Source organism: Pan troglodytes, chromosome 1 (assembly GCF_028858775.2).
Source record: "Pan troglodytes isolate AG18354 chromosome 1, NHGRI_mPanTro3-v2.0_pri, whole genome shotgun sequence".
Classification (NCBI taxonomy): Eukaryota; Metazoa; Chordata; class Mammalia; order Primates; family Hominidae; genus Pan; species Pan troglodytes.
This window is the reverse complement of record NC_072398.2, coordinates 206,815,861-206,830,564: the sequence shown is the minus strand read 5'-3', so window position 1 is coordinate 206,830,564 and position 14,704 is coordinate 206,815,861. Positions and strand designations below refer to the sequence as shown.

General features: G+C 48.5%; 1 protein-coding gene across 4 annotated transcripts in view; it reads right to left on the bottom strand.

The window, feature by feature from the left end:
- The window catches only part of IFNLR1 (interferon lambda receptor 1), a 34,046-nt gene extending 28,911 nt beyond the window's left edge, over positions 1-5,135 (bottom strand). For 2 of the 4 annotated variants that reach the window (XM_003307879.6, XM_003307880.6), the window contains exon 1: positions 3,987-4,111. In XM_003307879.6, the coding sequence (XP_003307927.3) occupies positions 3,987-4,044 (58 nt within the window). In that variant the 5' untranslated portion in view covers positions 4,045-4,111. Of the gene's footprint in view, positions 1-3,986; positions 4,112-5,013 lie in introns of those variants that run through there. The other 2 variants (XM_016956381.4, XM_063784664.1) reach the window with 2 other exon arrangements.
- Positions 5,136-14,704: the final 9,569 nt, after the last annotated feature.

Here is a 14,704-nt window from a genome sequence, read left to right as displayed (position 1 = left end):
TAGTCTAAGGTCATTGCTCTATCAATAATTACCAGAAGAGCTTTATGATAGAAACACCAGAAAACACCTCATACTATTAAAAGGCTTTTTCCCCATTAAAAAAAAAATACAGGTCGGGCATGGTGGCTGACACCTGTAATCCCAGCACTTTGGGAGATCAAGGCAGGAGAATCATTTGAGACCAGGAATTTAAGACTTGCCTGGGCAACATAGTGAGACCACATCTCTACAAAATAAATTTTTTAAAAAATTAGCAGGGCACAATGGTGAGAGTAAGGAGGCTGAGGTGGGAGTTTCGCCTGAGCCCAGGAGTTCAAGGCTGCCGTGATTGTGCCACTGCACTTCAGTCTGGCCAACAGAGCAAGACCCTGTCTCTACGAAACAGACAAATATACAAAACACCTTGCCTTCAGTCCATTCTCCACGTAGCAGGAAGGATTAAAAATGAAAATCACATCATGTTCGTCTTCTGCTTAAGCCCTCTAAAGGCTTCCATCTCACTCCAGGTAAACTCAAAAGTCTTTATTATTTTTATTTTATTTTGAGGCAGAGTCTTACGCTGCCACCCAGGCTGGAGTACAGTGGCACAATCTCAGCTCACTGCAACCTCCACCTCCCGGGTTCAAGCGATTCTCCTGCCTCAGCCTCCAGAGTAGCTGGGATTACAGGCATGTGCCACCAGACCTGGCTAATTTTTGTATTTTTAGTTGAGACGAGGTTTCACCATGTTGGCTAGGCTGGTCTCGAACTCCTGACCTCAGGTGATCCACCCACCTTGGCCTCTCAAAGTGCTGGGGTTACAGGCCTGAGCCACTGTGCCTGGTCTAAACTCCAAAGTCTTTACAATCACCACCAAGGCCCTACCCAATCTGACCCACCACTCCTCCCTTGTTCCCATATCTCCATCCACACAGGACTTTTTGCCCTTCCTGGAGCACCCCAGCCACACTCCCAACTCCAGGCCTTTGCACACGCTGTTCCCTCATGCTGTTCCCTCTGCCTTAACAGTTCTGCCCCTGGATATCCACCTGGCTCACTCCTTTGCTGTTTTCACATTCCTTTGATGTCACTGTCTCGAGGACACTTTCCCTGACTCCCTTTAACAGACCTCTATTCCCCTCTGTGGCACATTTTCCTACTCACTGTTAATCTTCATCTTCTGAAATATGCATCTGATTACACCACTCCCCAGTTTCATGCCCTTTCCTTGGCCTCAGAATAAAGTCCACATTTGTTATTGAGGTGTGTGAGGCCCTGCCTGACCTGGCCTGGCCTGGCCAGGCCGTCTTGCTGCTCTCTCCCCAACAGCTACCCTACAGGCTCACCAGGCAATCTTCCTGCTCGATGTTGCCAAGCCACTGCATTCTTCTGGATGTTTTTAAACCCAGGTGTCTTTGACTGCCTGGTATTCACCACCTAGTCTTTGAAATATTTGATTCAAATGTCACTTCCTCCAGGGAATCTTCCTTGACATATCTACGAGGTGATGATGATGATGATAATGATGATGATAATAATAGCAGCTAAGGCCGGGCATGGTAACTCACCCCTGTGATCCCAGCATTTTGGGAGGCAGAGGTAGGCAAATCACCTGAGGTCAGGAGTTTGAGACCAGCCTGGCCAACATGGTGAAACCACGTCTCTTCTAAAAATACAAAAATTAGTTGGGCATGGTGGCACACGCCTGTCATCTCAGCTACTTGGGAGGCCGAGACACGAGAATTGCTTGAACCCGATAGGTGGAGGTTGCAGTGAGCCGAGATTGCGCCACTGCACTCCAGCCTGGGTGACAGAGTGAGACTCTGTCTCAAAATAAATAAATAAAATAATAATAATAATAATAGCAGCTAATGTGTATTGTGTTCTATGAGCCAGGTTCTGTGCTAAACAGTTTACCTGCACTTTCTCTTTCAATCCTCATTACATCCCTAGGAGGTAGGTATTCATTATAATAATTATAATCATTACAGATGGGAAAACCAAGGCCCTCTCAGCTATTAAGTTGTAGAATCAGATTCAGTCCAGGCCTAGCCAACTCCAAAGTCCGAGCTCTTGACTGTACTTTGTCTTCTAGGTTCTCATGGGGTCTATTGAGCTTTATGATTCCAACTATTCCATCTATTGACCACTACGAGTCAAACAAGATCTGTTGACCACGGTGTGCCAGGGGTTTCAAAGAAGAACACAACTTCATTCCTGCCCTATAGGAGCTCATGGTGCCATGGAGAATTCAGGGTCCTGAAGTGTCCCAGGTGCCATGATGGAAATCCATACAGGTTGCAAAATGGCATCAGGGAGGGAGGGTCCAGTTCTGTGGATGGCTGTCCCCAGCCTGGGCTGCCTACCCATCACCTTCTAGACCCAAAAGTGGGTGCCTGCTTCCACCTCATCCTGTGTCCTCTAGCTGGGACTGTATCACTACGAGGCTAGTGCTATTACTACTCCCAGCTTCTGGACTTCCTAACGGGTGACCAGCAGGAGGCCAGGCTGTCTGCAAGCCACTTGTAAGGTATCCTATGGGCAGGACAGTCCCCAGATTCGAGCTAGGTCACATGAGAAAAACAGCAGCTAGAGCAACTTTCCTCTGTGAAGCCTTCAAAGGATGCCAGGCACTAGTCTGGCTCTTTACATGTAAAACCTCAATCACCCTTGGGACAGACCACCCTATGGGGTAGGTGTCATTCATTCTGCTTCCATGGAAAGGGTGCTAGGCTCAGAGACAGATGCTAACTAACTTGCCTGAGGCTACACAGTCAGTTTGTGTGGGAGCCAGTATTTGAACTTAGATCTGGCTGTACTTACTCCTAAATCATCACACCATAGTTAGTGTTGTGTATATTAAATACTTATCAGGTGAAAGTACAAGAAGGTCTGGGCTTGACAGTGAAAGGGGAACAGAAGACCCCACCCTCCCTCCACACACAGGTACACGGTCCCTCATCAGCCACAGAGAACGCTGCTGTGGGCACTGGGGGCTGGAGCATCCCTGGCTGGCCTAGTGACCCAGTGGATGGACAGCCTGTCCCAGGTGCCTACCCTGGAGGCCAAAGCTAGCCAGGCTTGCTTTAGCCCGTCTTTTCTCTTCTGTGTGCCTCACCTTTGCCGTCCTTCTTGAGGAATTCCCTGAATTGCTCCAAGCCTCAGTTTTCCCATCGGAAAAGTAAGAATAATATCTACCTCCTAGGATGGCTGGGTCGTGAGGCTTCCAGAATAATGCGGTGCCTGGCACAAAGAAGTTGCTGAATAAATATAGGCTTTTATGATGATTGGATTATGCCCAGGGACCTTTACAGCTCTTTAAACTGTGAGTCCAAGACTAGGAAAATATCCTGGGGGCAATTTCTGGACCTTCTCTTCCCTGCTTTGGTTGGAGTCGTGGGCGGTGAGGTTTGGTGGTTGGGTCCTACGGCGAGGAATTTTGTACCTGACACCTTACTTATCAGTAGAGGTGGGAAAACAACAACAACAACAACAACAACAACAACAACCACCACCACCACCACCACCACCACCAAAAGAAAGGCGTCTTGTTAGAAAGCAGGGCACAGGCGACCAGAGCTCCGTCCCACCGGAGGCCTGGCAGGAACGGGAAGGGACATCAATCGGTCCCACTTTCCCTACTGTCCACACTTTAGGGTCAAGTGTGGTTTTCACGCAGGGATCAGTGCTTTCTTTAGGAAACATTAAAAAGCACTTTATTAAAAAATATGCAGTATCAAACTGCCGCTGTCTTTTTTCTCCAGTTCTCCTGAAGCTGGAAGCATTAGGAAACTGGATTCGTTTCCTGCGGGAGAGGAATATCAAAGACCCGGTTCTGTTCAGTCCTGGGAAGAAACAAACTGGGGGCGCGTAGGCAGGGCCGATTCGCACCCGGCTCGGGTGGCTGCGGACCCCGTGCCTGTCCCAGGAGCTCCGGGTCCGAGGGTGGGCGCGGCCCGGCCCGGGGAGCCCTCTTCCCCCTCCCTCCCGTGGCCCCGCGCACTTACCTGGAGCGGCCTGCAGCAGGCACAGGAGCAGGGGGCCCCAGCGCTCGGGCCCCGCCATGGCCTTCCCGCCGCGGCGTCCCCGCCCGGGCCCAGGTCCCCGCCTCCCGCCTCCCGCCTCCCGTCTCCTAGCCCACCGCGGGCAGGTGACGCAGTCGGCAGCCAATGGCCCGCAGAGCCGCGGTCCCGTCCCTGCCGCCCAGGATTCACTGAGAAGGTCCCTGGGGACAGCCCCGCCCCGGGGGGGGGGGGGGGGAGCGCGCCGGCCCCCGCGCTCGAAACTCGCCCGTACCTCTGCTTCATCTGCACTTAGTTTTGTTTTACTCAATTCCCGGAAAAAAAAAAAATCAGTAAATCCGTGCACGGGGGAAGGGCAGGGGAGGGGAAGAAACCGGCTGATGATCAATAACCCACGGCCAGTCCAGTGCTCCAGGACGGGCCATTTTGGCAGGATTAGGGAGAGTTCAAGGCCGGTTTGGCTACGCGGCCTCAATGCCATTGGCGGGATCCGAGCGCGTTTCTGAGCCGGATGCTGAGCTCAGCGCCTTACACACGCGATTCCCTTTAATGCCCCCGGGGATCCCGGCGGATCCGTGCTGCCCTTCTCCACGTACTTCTCTCCCGGGGAGCGGCAGGCCCCAGAGCTTCAGGTGCTTGTTCTGGGGAAAGCTGTCTTTCTGACCCCGAAGGCTGTGGTGTTCACCTGGACAGTAGTAGCTTCCCAGTAAGGCACACGCCTCGACGCGCAATATTATGCGGCCCTTTAGGAGGACGTTGCCGAATGGTGTGTATCGACACCGAGGTGTTTGCAACACACTGAGAAACAGAAAAGCGAGTGCTAAAACATAGGCCCATTAAAAAAGTGTGTGTGTAGCCGGGCGCGGTGGCTCACGCCTGTAATCCCAGCACTTTGGGAGGGTGAGGCGGGTGGATCGCCTGAGGTCAGGAGTTGGAGACAAGCCTGGCCAACATGGTGAAACCCCGTCTCTACTAAAAATACAGAAAATCAGCCGGGCGTGGTGGCACTCACCTGTAATCCCAGCTATCAGGGAGGCTGAGGCAGGAGAATCGCTTGAACCCAGGAGGCGGAGGTTGCAGTGAGCCGAGATCGCGCCACTGCACTCCAGCCTGGGCGACAGAGTGAAACCCAGTTTCAAAAAAAAAAAAAATTGTGTGTGTGTGTGTGTGTGTGTGTGTGTGAGTCTGTCTGTATGCATAGAAAGATATTTGGAATAATAATTACCAAAATATTAATGGTTGTTGTCTTTGGGTGATGAGGATTTTCTTTTTCAACTTTCTTCTTTTCTGATCATATTTCGTTTCCAATTTTTTGATAATTATTTGAAACTGGGATCAGCTTTGGTCCCATCAGTTTTTGGAAGAGAAAATGATTTTCACAGAGCTTGGTGGGTCCAAAAGTTGCTCTGAGTTTAACCGCGGGGGAAATTTCTTTTGGAAATTTCAGGATGCTTCTGGGACTAGCATCAAGGCTTCTGCTTAATCAGGATTTTTTTTCTTTTTTTTTTTTTTAGACGAAAGCTCTGTCGCCCAGGCTGGAATGCAATAGTGTGATCTTGGCTCACTGCAACCCCGCCTCCTGGGTTCAAGCTATTTTCTCACTTCAGCCTCCCAAGTAGCTGGGATTACAGGCACCTGCCATCATGCTCAGCTAATTTTTGTAGAGATGGGGTTTCACCATGTTGGGCAGGCTGGTCTTGAACTCCTGACCTCAGGTGACCTCAGCCTCCCAAAGTGCTGGGATTACAGGCATGAGCCACTGTGCCTGGCCTTAATTAGGATCTCTTAACAAAGCCCTGCTCACAGAGGACGCAATTCCACCTCAAAGGCGCAGGGTGGAGGAGGATGGAAGAGCAGCAGGCACGGTCAGTGTTGGTATCTTGGGATCTCTGAAATGTTGACTGCTGACTTTCTTTTCTCCTTCCTTCCTTCCTTTCTCTCTTTCTTTCTTTCTTTCCTTTCTTCCTTCCTTCCTTCCTTCTTTTTTCTCTCTCTTTCCTTCTTTCTTGCTTTCTTATTTTCTTGCTTTCTTTTTTTTTGACAGAGTCTCACTCTCACCCAGGCTGGAGTGCAGTAGCGTGATCATGGCTCACTGCAACCTCTACCTACTGGTTCAAGCGATTCTTATGCCTCAGCCTGCCAAGTAGCTGGGACTACAGGCGTAAGCCACCATGCCCAGCTAATTCGTGTATTTTTAGTAAAGACGGGGTTTCGCCATGTTGGCCAGGCTAATCTCGAACTCCTGGCCTCAAGTGATCTGCCCACCTCGGCCTTCCAAAGTGCTGGGATTATAGGCATGAGCCATGCACCCGGCCCTGAAATGTTGACTTTCATTTCCACCCAGCAACTGCAACTCTTTCAGACCCGGAATCCCACTGCGCTTGGAGCGGTTCAACAGCAGGGACAGAAATATCTTCATTTGCCACCTGCTCCACCCATGGGCTCCTGTGCTATGCATCTGAAACCCGCACTTGCTCTTTTTTGACAATTTGTTTCTCACATGTTTGTTCTCTTGTTCCTCTTCCCCCACCTCCCCGCCCACGCATAGTTTCGAGTTAGGAAATTGTGTGTTCAGATGCCTTGATCCTTCAAGAGACATTTTGTGACTATGAGCTTGGCCAAGTTGGATCTTTCAAAACCTTAAAAAAAATGTCATCTATAGATGCCGGTCAGAAAATCTCAGCCAGTTACCACGACCTTGCTTCTACTTAGGTCCTAAATACACTGCTTCAATTTTTTTCAGGTATCTCAAATACAATCCATCCATTCTGGAATAAAATGAATATATCTCTATTGATATCTCTTTATCCCAAACAGCCGACTGCACGACTCTTTATTGAGTCTTTGTTATATAATGGCACTGCAGTTTACATACAGTATTTAATCTTCACAACAACCCTATGAGGTGGATATTATTAATATCCCCTTTTAACAGATGAAACTCGGAGAGGTTACATCCTTGCTTAGGTCACACAGCTAATTATAGTGATAGGGCTGCGATTTGGAACTCAGTCTGTCTGTCCTCAAAGCTTGTGGTTTTAAAACTTCTGCTACCCAGCCTCTTGCTTGCTTAAGGGCAAACAAGAACAAACCTCCCCAGTCTTAATCACTTCCTGATTTGCAAAGATCATGGCGCTAACCTCTCAACTCTCATAAGTGGAACGGTGGGCACTGAAGAGCCAGCTTCCTCTTTGGGTTGGAATATTAGGTATGAAGCAGTGGTGCTGATAAATGTTTCACAACTGGTTGGGGGTTTAGGGGACAGGGGTAAAAGTCCTGCTTTCTTGTGTTTCCCAACCTTCGTGGTGTGAATATCCCCACTGTGGCTGACTTTAAGCTAGCAAATGTGAGGTCACTGAACACAGAGATAAGAAGAAATGTGGCCGGGCACAGTGGCTCATGCCTGTAATCCCAGCACTTTGGGAGGCTGAGGGGGGCGGATCACGAGGTCAGGAGATCAAGACCATCCTAGCTAACATGGTGAAACCCCATGTTTACTAAAAATACAAAAAAATTAGCCGGGTATGGTGGCGGGCGCCTGTAGTCCCAGCTACTCGGGAGGCTGAGGCAGGAGAATGGCGTGAACCCAGGAGGAGGAGCTTGCAGTGAGCCAAGATCACACCACTGCACTCCAGCCTGGGCGGCAGAGAAAGACTCCATCTCAAAACAAAAACAAAAACAAACAAAAAAACAAAACAGAAGAAATGTGCACAATTGGCTCCTGAGCCTGTAGGAGCCAGCTCCAGCACACCACTGGGTGGACGAAGCCAATTTCCCTCACTGTTGGAGGACCCAACATCTGTGGCACCACAGCTGAGCTTTTCTATGTTTAGAACAAACCACATCCCAACCCCTAAGGGCCTATGGGGCTCATGTTAAAAGTCTCTGGTCCATGACTTGAGGCTCAAAATCTCTTATGCAGCTGTTGAAGGTTTTCACAATGTGGCCTCCATCCACCTTTTGAAGTTCCCCACTAGTTCTCTGTGTTCCGGCCACAGAGGCTTCCAGTTCCCTTCTTTCTCTTGCCCCCTGGCCTTTTCAAACACTGGTCCCTGTGGTGGGAATTTCCTTCCCAGGCTTATCTTCCGCTAGTCTTCCAACAGGCCCCTATTCTTGCTTCCAGTCTCAGCTCACATGCCACTTCCTCAGGGAGGCTTTCTTAACCACTGTCTTTGATTTGCTCCCAATCCCCATGTATGTCTCTGACTTAGCCCATTTTGTGCTGCTGTAACAAAATACCACAGAGTGAGTTATTTACAAAGAACAGAAATTTATTTCTCACAGCTCTGGAGGCTGGGAAGTTCCAGTTCAAGATGCCTTCAGGTTATGACCCAGTCTCTCTGCTTCCAAGATGGCACCCTGAATGTTTCATCATCTGAAGGGGAGGACACCGTGTCCTCACATGGCAGAAGAGGAGAGAGAGAGAGAGAGAGAGAACCCATTCTCACAAGCCCTTTTTATGGACTCATTAATCCATTGATGATGGCAGAGCCCTCACGACCTACACACCTTCCATCAGGCCCTACTTCCCAACACTGTCGCATTGGGGATTGAGTTTCCAGCACATGAATTTTGAAGGCCACATTCAAACCATAGCAGTCTCTTTGACATGAATTAATCACAATATCATCATTTTTGTGCACTGAATATCTTACTTCTTGGATACAACTCTAATGACTCGCTCAGGGCCTGGCACATAGTAGGTGCTCAATGAACTGTGAGTAAGCAAACCTTTGCTGAATGGGGCTCAGTCAAACACAATTTCATATGCCCTAAACAACTCAGCCCCTCTCCTGGTTCTTATCTGCCACGCCTTAGCCACTCACTAAGTGTTTACTGACTTGAACTTGGCATATGACTCATAGTTAGAAGACCTCAGTGTTTCTTTCGAAAGTATGACTCCACTGTCATGCTCCCCTCCATAGCTGGGATTTTACAGTCTTCTGTTGTCCCCAAGAATAATGTTTAAAAAATAATGTGGCTGGGCACGGTGGCTTACGCCTGTAATCCCAACAGTTTGGGAGGCTGAGGTGGGTGGATCTCCTAAGGTCAGAAGTTCAAGACCAGACTGGCCAACGTGGTGAAACCCCATCTTTACTAAAAATACAAAAATTAGCTGGGCGTGGTGGCATGTGCCTGTAATCCCAGCTACTCGGGAGGCTGAGGCAGGAGAATCGCTTGAACCTGGGAGGTGGAGGTTGCAGTGAGCCAAGATCGTGCCACTGGACTGCAGCCTGGGCAATGACAGCAAAACTCTGTCTCAAAATAATAAAATAAAATAAAATAATAATAATAATGTGCAACAGGGGAAACAAAACCACATTACTCTGTGTGTGTGTGTGAGAGAGAGAGAGAGAAAGAGGGAGAGAGAGAGAGAGAGGGAGTTCACAGCCTCTCCCTCTCCTGTCTACTAAGATAATTATGCGCAGGCTGGCAAAGTGTCCCATAGGATTGGGAAAAGGCAGGAGAGGAGCAAAATGTAAAAGCCAATTGGGGCTGGGTTTTAAAAGACAGTTTTGGGGGACATGTGGAGAGAAAAGGAGCAAGTGCAGGGACCAGCTGCTCTAAGAGCTGAATGTGAGTGTGAATATGAGATGTATGGAAAGAGAGGTGGAGAAAATGGATTTCCAAATTTTTGGCTCTGTGTCAGGACTGAAATCTCTTTTGGCATTTTCCCCCCCAAGAAACTAAAGATTTTAAACCATTGTTGTTTTGACTATTATTCTTCTTGCTGTTGTTTTAATGTAATGCTGGAGGCAGGCAGGGCCCAGTACAAGAACAAGGAGATCATTTGTATGTGGGAGTGGAATTTAAGACTTTACCAGCTGCAAGAACACAAACTCTAAACTGACATAAGTGCAAAAGGAATTCTGCAAGTTCCCCAGATTGAGAAGTTCAAAGATGGATGTGGCTCTGGGATGGCTCTAGTGGAAACAGATTCTGATTGGCCTGGCTTGGGTCACATGCCATTTCCTGAGCCAATCGATGTGGTCAGAAGAATGGGCTACTGTCATTGGCCTCTCTGGGTAGAATGCCCATCCCGGGGGAGAGGGGTAAGGGAGTATTCTGATTGACAGCTCCTCCAACTATAGGAACTGGAGGAAGATTGGTTCCTCAGAGGAATGGAGGCTGCAGAGGCAAACGGCATACACCCACTGCTGGGTTGCAGAGGAGGAGTCCTTAGAGATCATTCCCACCAACTTCCTACCCTGAAAGTCTACCCTCTTCAACATCCTGGAGAGACCAGCTGGATGCTGCTGCTTGGACTCATTGCGGGACGAGATCCCGCTATCTTTTGAGGCTGCCAATTCTGTTTGTGAACAGTTCTAGTTAGGAACATCGCCCTTACTTTGACCTACCTCCTTGTAATTTACCCTAGTCATCTAATTCTTCCTTTTGGGGCCTCACAGAAGAAAACAAAGCCCTTCTCCCCATGCCAGCCTTTACAGATGTTAAGTCTCAAGATCCTTCTTGTAGATGGTGCACAGATGAGAGCCAGTTTCCTGGTGTAAGAGCACCAGCCTGGGAACCAGGAGACCTCAGTTCCAGCCCTCACGCCGGCTTTAATGCAGCGAAGTGGCCTTGCTTGGAGGGCGGTATACACAGTTCCCATTTCACAGATAAGAATACTAAAGTAAAGGGAGGTTAAGAGACATGCCCAAGGTCACACAGGTGGAAATGGGGAAGCTGGAACTCACATCCAGGACCACACAATTCTAAAGCTTCCTTTCTTTATCACTCTGTGGTCTTGAGAAAGTTACATCCTTTCTCTGGGCCTCAGTTTTCTCATCTGTAATTTGGGAACTTTCATGTGTATTAGAATCACCTGGCTGGAGTGCAGTGGCATGATCGCGGCTCACTGCAGCCTCACTCTCCTGGGCTCAACGATCCTCCTGCCTCAGCCTCCTGAATAGCTGGGACGACAGGCACATGCAGCCACACCCGACTAATTTCGTTTATTTTTTGTAGAGACTTGGTTTTGCTGTGTTGCCCAGGCTGGTCTTGAACTCCTGGGTTCAAGTGATCCACCCATTTGGGCCTCCCGAAGTGCTGGGATTACAGGCGTGAGCCATAGCTGGAGAGGTGGTTAAGACACAGGTTGCTGGGGTTCATCTCCAGAGTCCCCGGTTCCATTTTTTTTCTGAGGTGCGGCTTAAGGATTTGCATTTTAACCAGTTCCCAGGTGATGCTGGTGATGATGGTGCTGCTAGTCTGGGTTCCACACTTTCAGAAACACTGTAGTATTTGATCCCAGCTCTAACATACTATGATGTGGGGTGGTGGATATATTTTACCTTTCCATTTAGTTTGGGCTTGGACCCCTATTTTTATTATTTATTTATTTATTTATTGAGACAGAGTCTTGCTCTGTTGCCCAGGCTGGAGGAGTGCAGTGGTGTGATCTCAGCTGATTGGGTTCAAGCAATTCTCATGTCTCAGCCTCCCAAGTAGCTGGGATTACAGCTGTGTGCCACCATGCCTGGTTAATTTTTTTGTATTTTTAGTAGAGACGGAGTTTCACCATTTTGGCCAGGCTGGTCTTGAACTCCTGACCTCAGGTGATCCACCTGCCTCGGCCTCCCTAAGTGTTGGGATTACAGGCGTGAGCCACCGCACCCGGCCAGTTTGGGCTTAGACCCGTATTAAATGGTGTGTGTGTGTGTGCGTGTGCGTGTGTTTGTGTGTGAGAGACAGACAGAGAGAGAGAGAGAGAGAGAAGAGAGAGAGAGAGAGAGAGAGCGCGAGCAGGCAGCCACCATTTTGCTCTGCAGTAAACTTAATTCCAACAATTGTCGAATGAAATTCAAATAGGTAAAGAAGTGAAGAGAAGAGTTTGAAAATTTGAGTGTAAGCTTTGACTCCCCCAAAACTTAACTACTAATAGCCCACTGTTGATCGGAAGCCTTATTGATTACATAAACAACATATATTTTGCATGTCATATATATATATACTGCACTCTTACATATATACTGTAGTAAACAGAGAAATGAAAATGTTATTACGGAAACCATAAGAAAGAGAAAATACATTTACTATTCATTAAGTGGAAGTAAGTCATCATAAAAGTCTTCATCCTCATTTTCTTCATAATGAGCAGGTGGTGGAGGAGGAGGGTTTAGTCTTGCTGTCTCGGTGGAAGAGGCAGAAGAAAATTCACATATAAGTGGACCCTCACAGTTCAAACCCATGTTCGTGGTCAATTGTATATCAGTGGTTGCCAGGGGCTGGGGAAAGGGAGGGGTATGGGGAATGGTTACTAGTGGGTAGAGTTTATTTTCCAGGTGATGAAAACGTTCTCAGATTAGAGAGTAGAAATGGTTGCATGACTTTGTGAATATATTAAAAAGTGTGCATTTTTAATGGTGGATTTTATAGTATGTGAATTATATCTCAGTTGCGGGGTGGTCTCTAGGGGTGCAAAGTTTTGAGGGTGGTAGAACTGGGATTTGAACCCAAGGCCATGTGGCAGCCTGGGAAAGAGCCTGTGATTTCAGATCTTGGCTCAGCCCTTCATCTCGGGCCAGCCTTTTCTGTCTCAGCGGGCAGTGAGGCGTGGTGGGGGTGGGACATTCCCTCCAGGCCCTGGTGTGGAGGACTCCAAGTGTGGCCCTGCTCAAAGGATCCGAGGGAGCAAAGGCGCAGAAGAAGCGGGAGAGGAGGCGAGGGCCATTCTTATCCAAGAACCCCCTCTCCCTTTCCTGTAAGAACAGCCAGGCTCTTTCCATCCCCGCCTTTATCTGCTCCTTCCAGGCCTGGGAAGGCCGCTGGCGCTTGACAGCGGTTCCCAGGCGCACTGGCCGCCGAGCTTGCAGGGGCAGGCACGGTGCGCGCCCAGACTTTTCTGGGAAAGCGTGCGCGAACCTGCTGCCTGGCAGCTCGGTGGCTGGGAGCCCAGCCCTAGCTCACAAACGGGACTCTTCTACGCCCGGTGGGGACTCCGGTCCTACCCGTTGGACCTTGTGGGCCTACTACTGTGTGCTACATCCTCCTGTGATTCTCCTCCCTTTAGAAAATTCTTTCTGGCTCACGCCTGTAATCCCAGTATTTTGGGAAGCCGAGGCAGGAGGATCGCTTAAGCCGGTGAATTCGAAGCCAGCCTGCACAACACGGTGAGACCCCCGTCTCTACAACAAAAATAATAAATTAGCCAGGTGTGGTGGCGTGCAGCTGTTGTCCCAGCTACTTGGGAGGCTGAGGTGGGAGGATTTGTTGAGCCAGGGAGGTCGAGGCTGCAGTGAGCCAGGATTGCGCCACTGCTCTCTAGCCTGGGCCAGAGTGTGAGACTCAGCCTCAAAAAAAAAAAAAAAAAAAAAAAAGTTTATTTTTCTTCTTCTCTCTGTCTTTCTAATAATAAATTTTAAATTACACAGGCAATCGATGAATTCATTTTCCTTTCAACACATTAAAATAGCACTGATTCATCATTCCCCTATCCTTTCTCCCCTCCCTCTCAAAAGTAATCATTATTATTATCAGTTTGGGAGCAATATTTTCAAATCTTTTTCTATAGGCCCATAGAAAATACATGATACTGTACATCCCTGTGTGTGTTTTGTTTTTGTTTTTTTTTTTGATACTGAGTCTCACCTTGTCACCCAGGCTGGAGTGCAGTGCCACGATCTCAGCTCACTGCAACCTCCACCTCCCAGGTTCAAGCGATTCTCCTGCCTCAGCCTCCTGAGTAGCTGGGATGCCCACCACCACACCTAGCTAATTTTTGCATTTTTAGTAGAGACGCGGTTTCACTGTCTTGGCCAGGCTGGTCTCAAGCTCCTGACCTTGTGATCCACCTGCCTTGGCCTCCCAAAGTGTTGGGATTACAGGCATAAGCCACCTCGCCCCGGCCCTGTGGGTGGTTTTTATATGAATTGTGTCATACTCAGTTATTATGCCTCCTGCTTCCGATATTTTACTCAACAGAACTTCCTGGAGAACTTCCCATAAGAGTACATGGAGACCGCCTGCTTCACTGCTCAAGGTACATTCCGTGGTTCATGTGTGCCTTATTTTATAAACTGTTTCTCAATGGATGTGTGGATATTTAGACTATTTCCAGCTTTTCGCAATAAAACACTCCAATGATTACTTTTGTAATTGGCCCCATGTGCACTTGAGTGTTTGTTTTTCTGAGGGAGATAATAAGGAAACATGAGTCTGCTGGGCCATAGGGTGTGTGCGTTTTATTTTATTATTTTATTTATTTATTTTGAGACAGAGTCTTGCTCTGTTGCCCAGGCTGGAGTGCAGTGGTGCAATTTCGGCTCACTGCAACCTCCGCCTCCTGGATTCAAGTGATTCTGCTGCCTCAGCCTCCCGAGTAGCTGGAACTACAGGCATGTGTGCCACCACACCCAGCTAATTTTTATATTTTTAGTAGAGACGGGGTTTCACCATGTTGGCCAGGCTGGTCTCAAACTCCTGACCTCAGGTGATCTGCCTGCCTTGGCCTCCCAAAGTGCTGGGATTACAGGCCTGAACCACTGCTCCTGGCGGGGTGTGTGCATTTTAAAATTTAACAGATACTACAGATACTGCAAGTCGCTCTCCATGGTGGCTGAACCAACTTCCTACCGGTAGGATATATGAGACTATCCTTTTCCTAACATCCTAGTCAATCGTAGATCTCAGCCAGCTTATAATGTTTTGCGAAGAGAGGTTTCTCACTGCTGTGTTCATTTGCATGTTCATGGGCGTTTTCT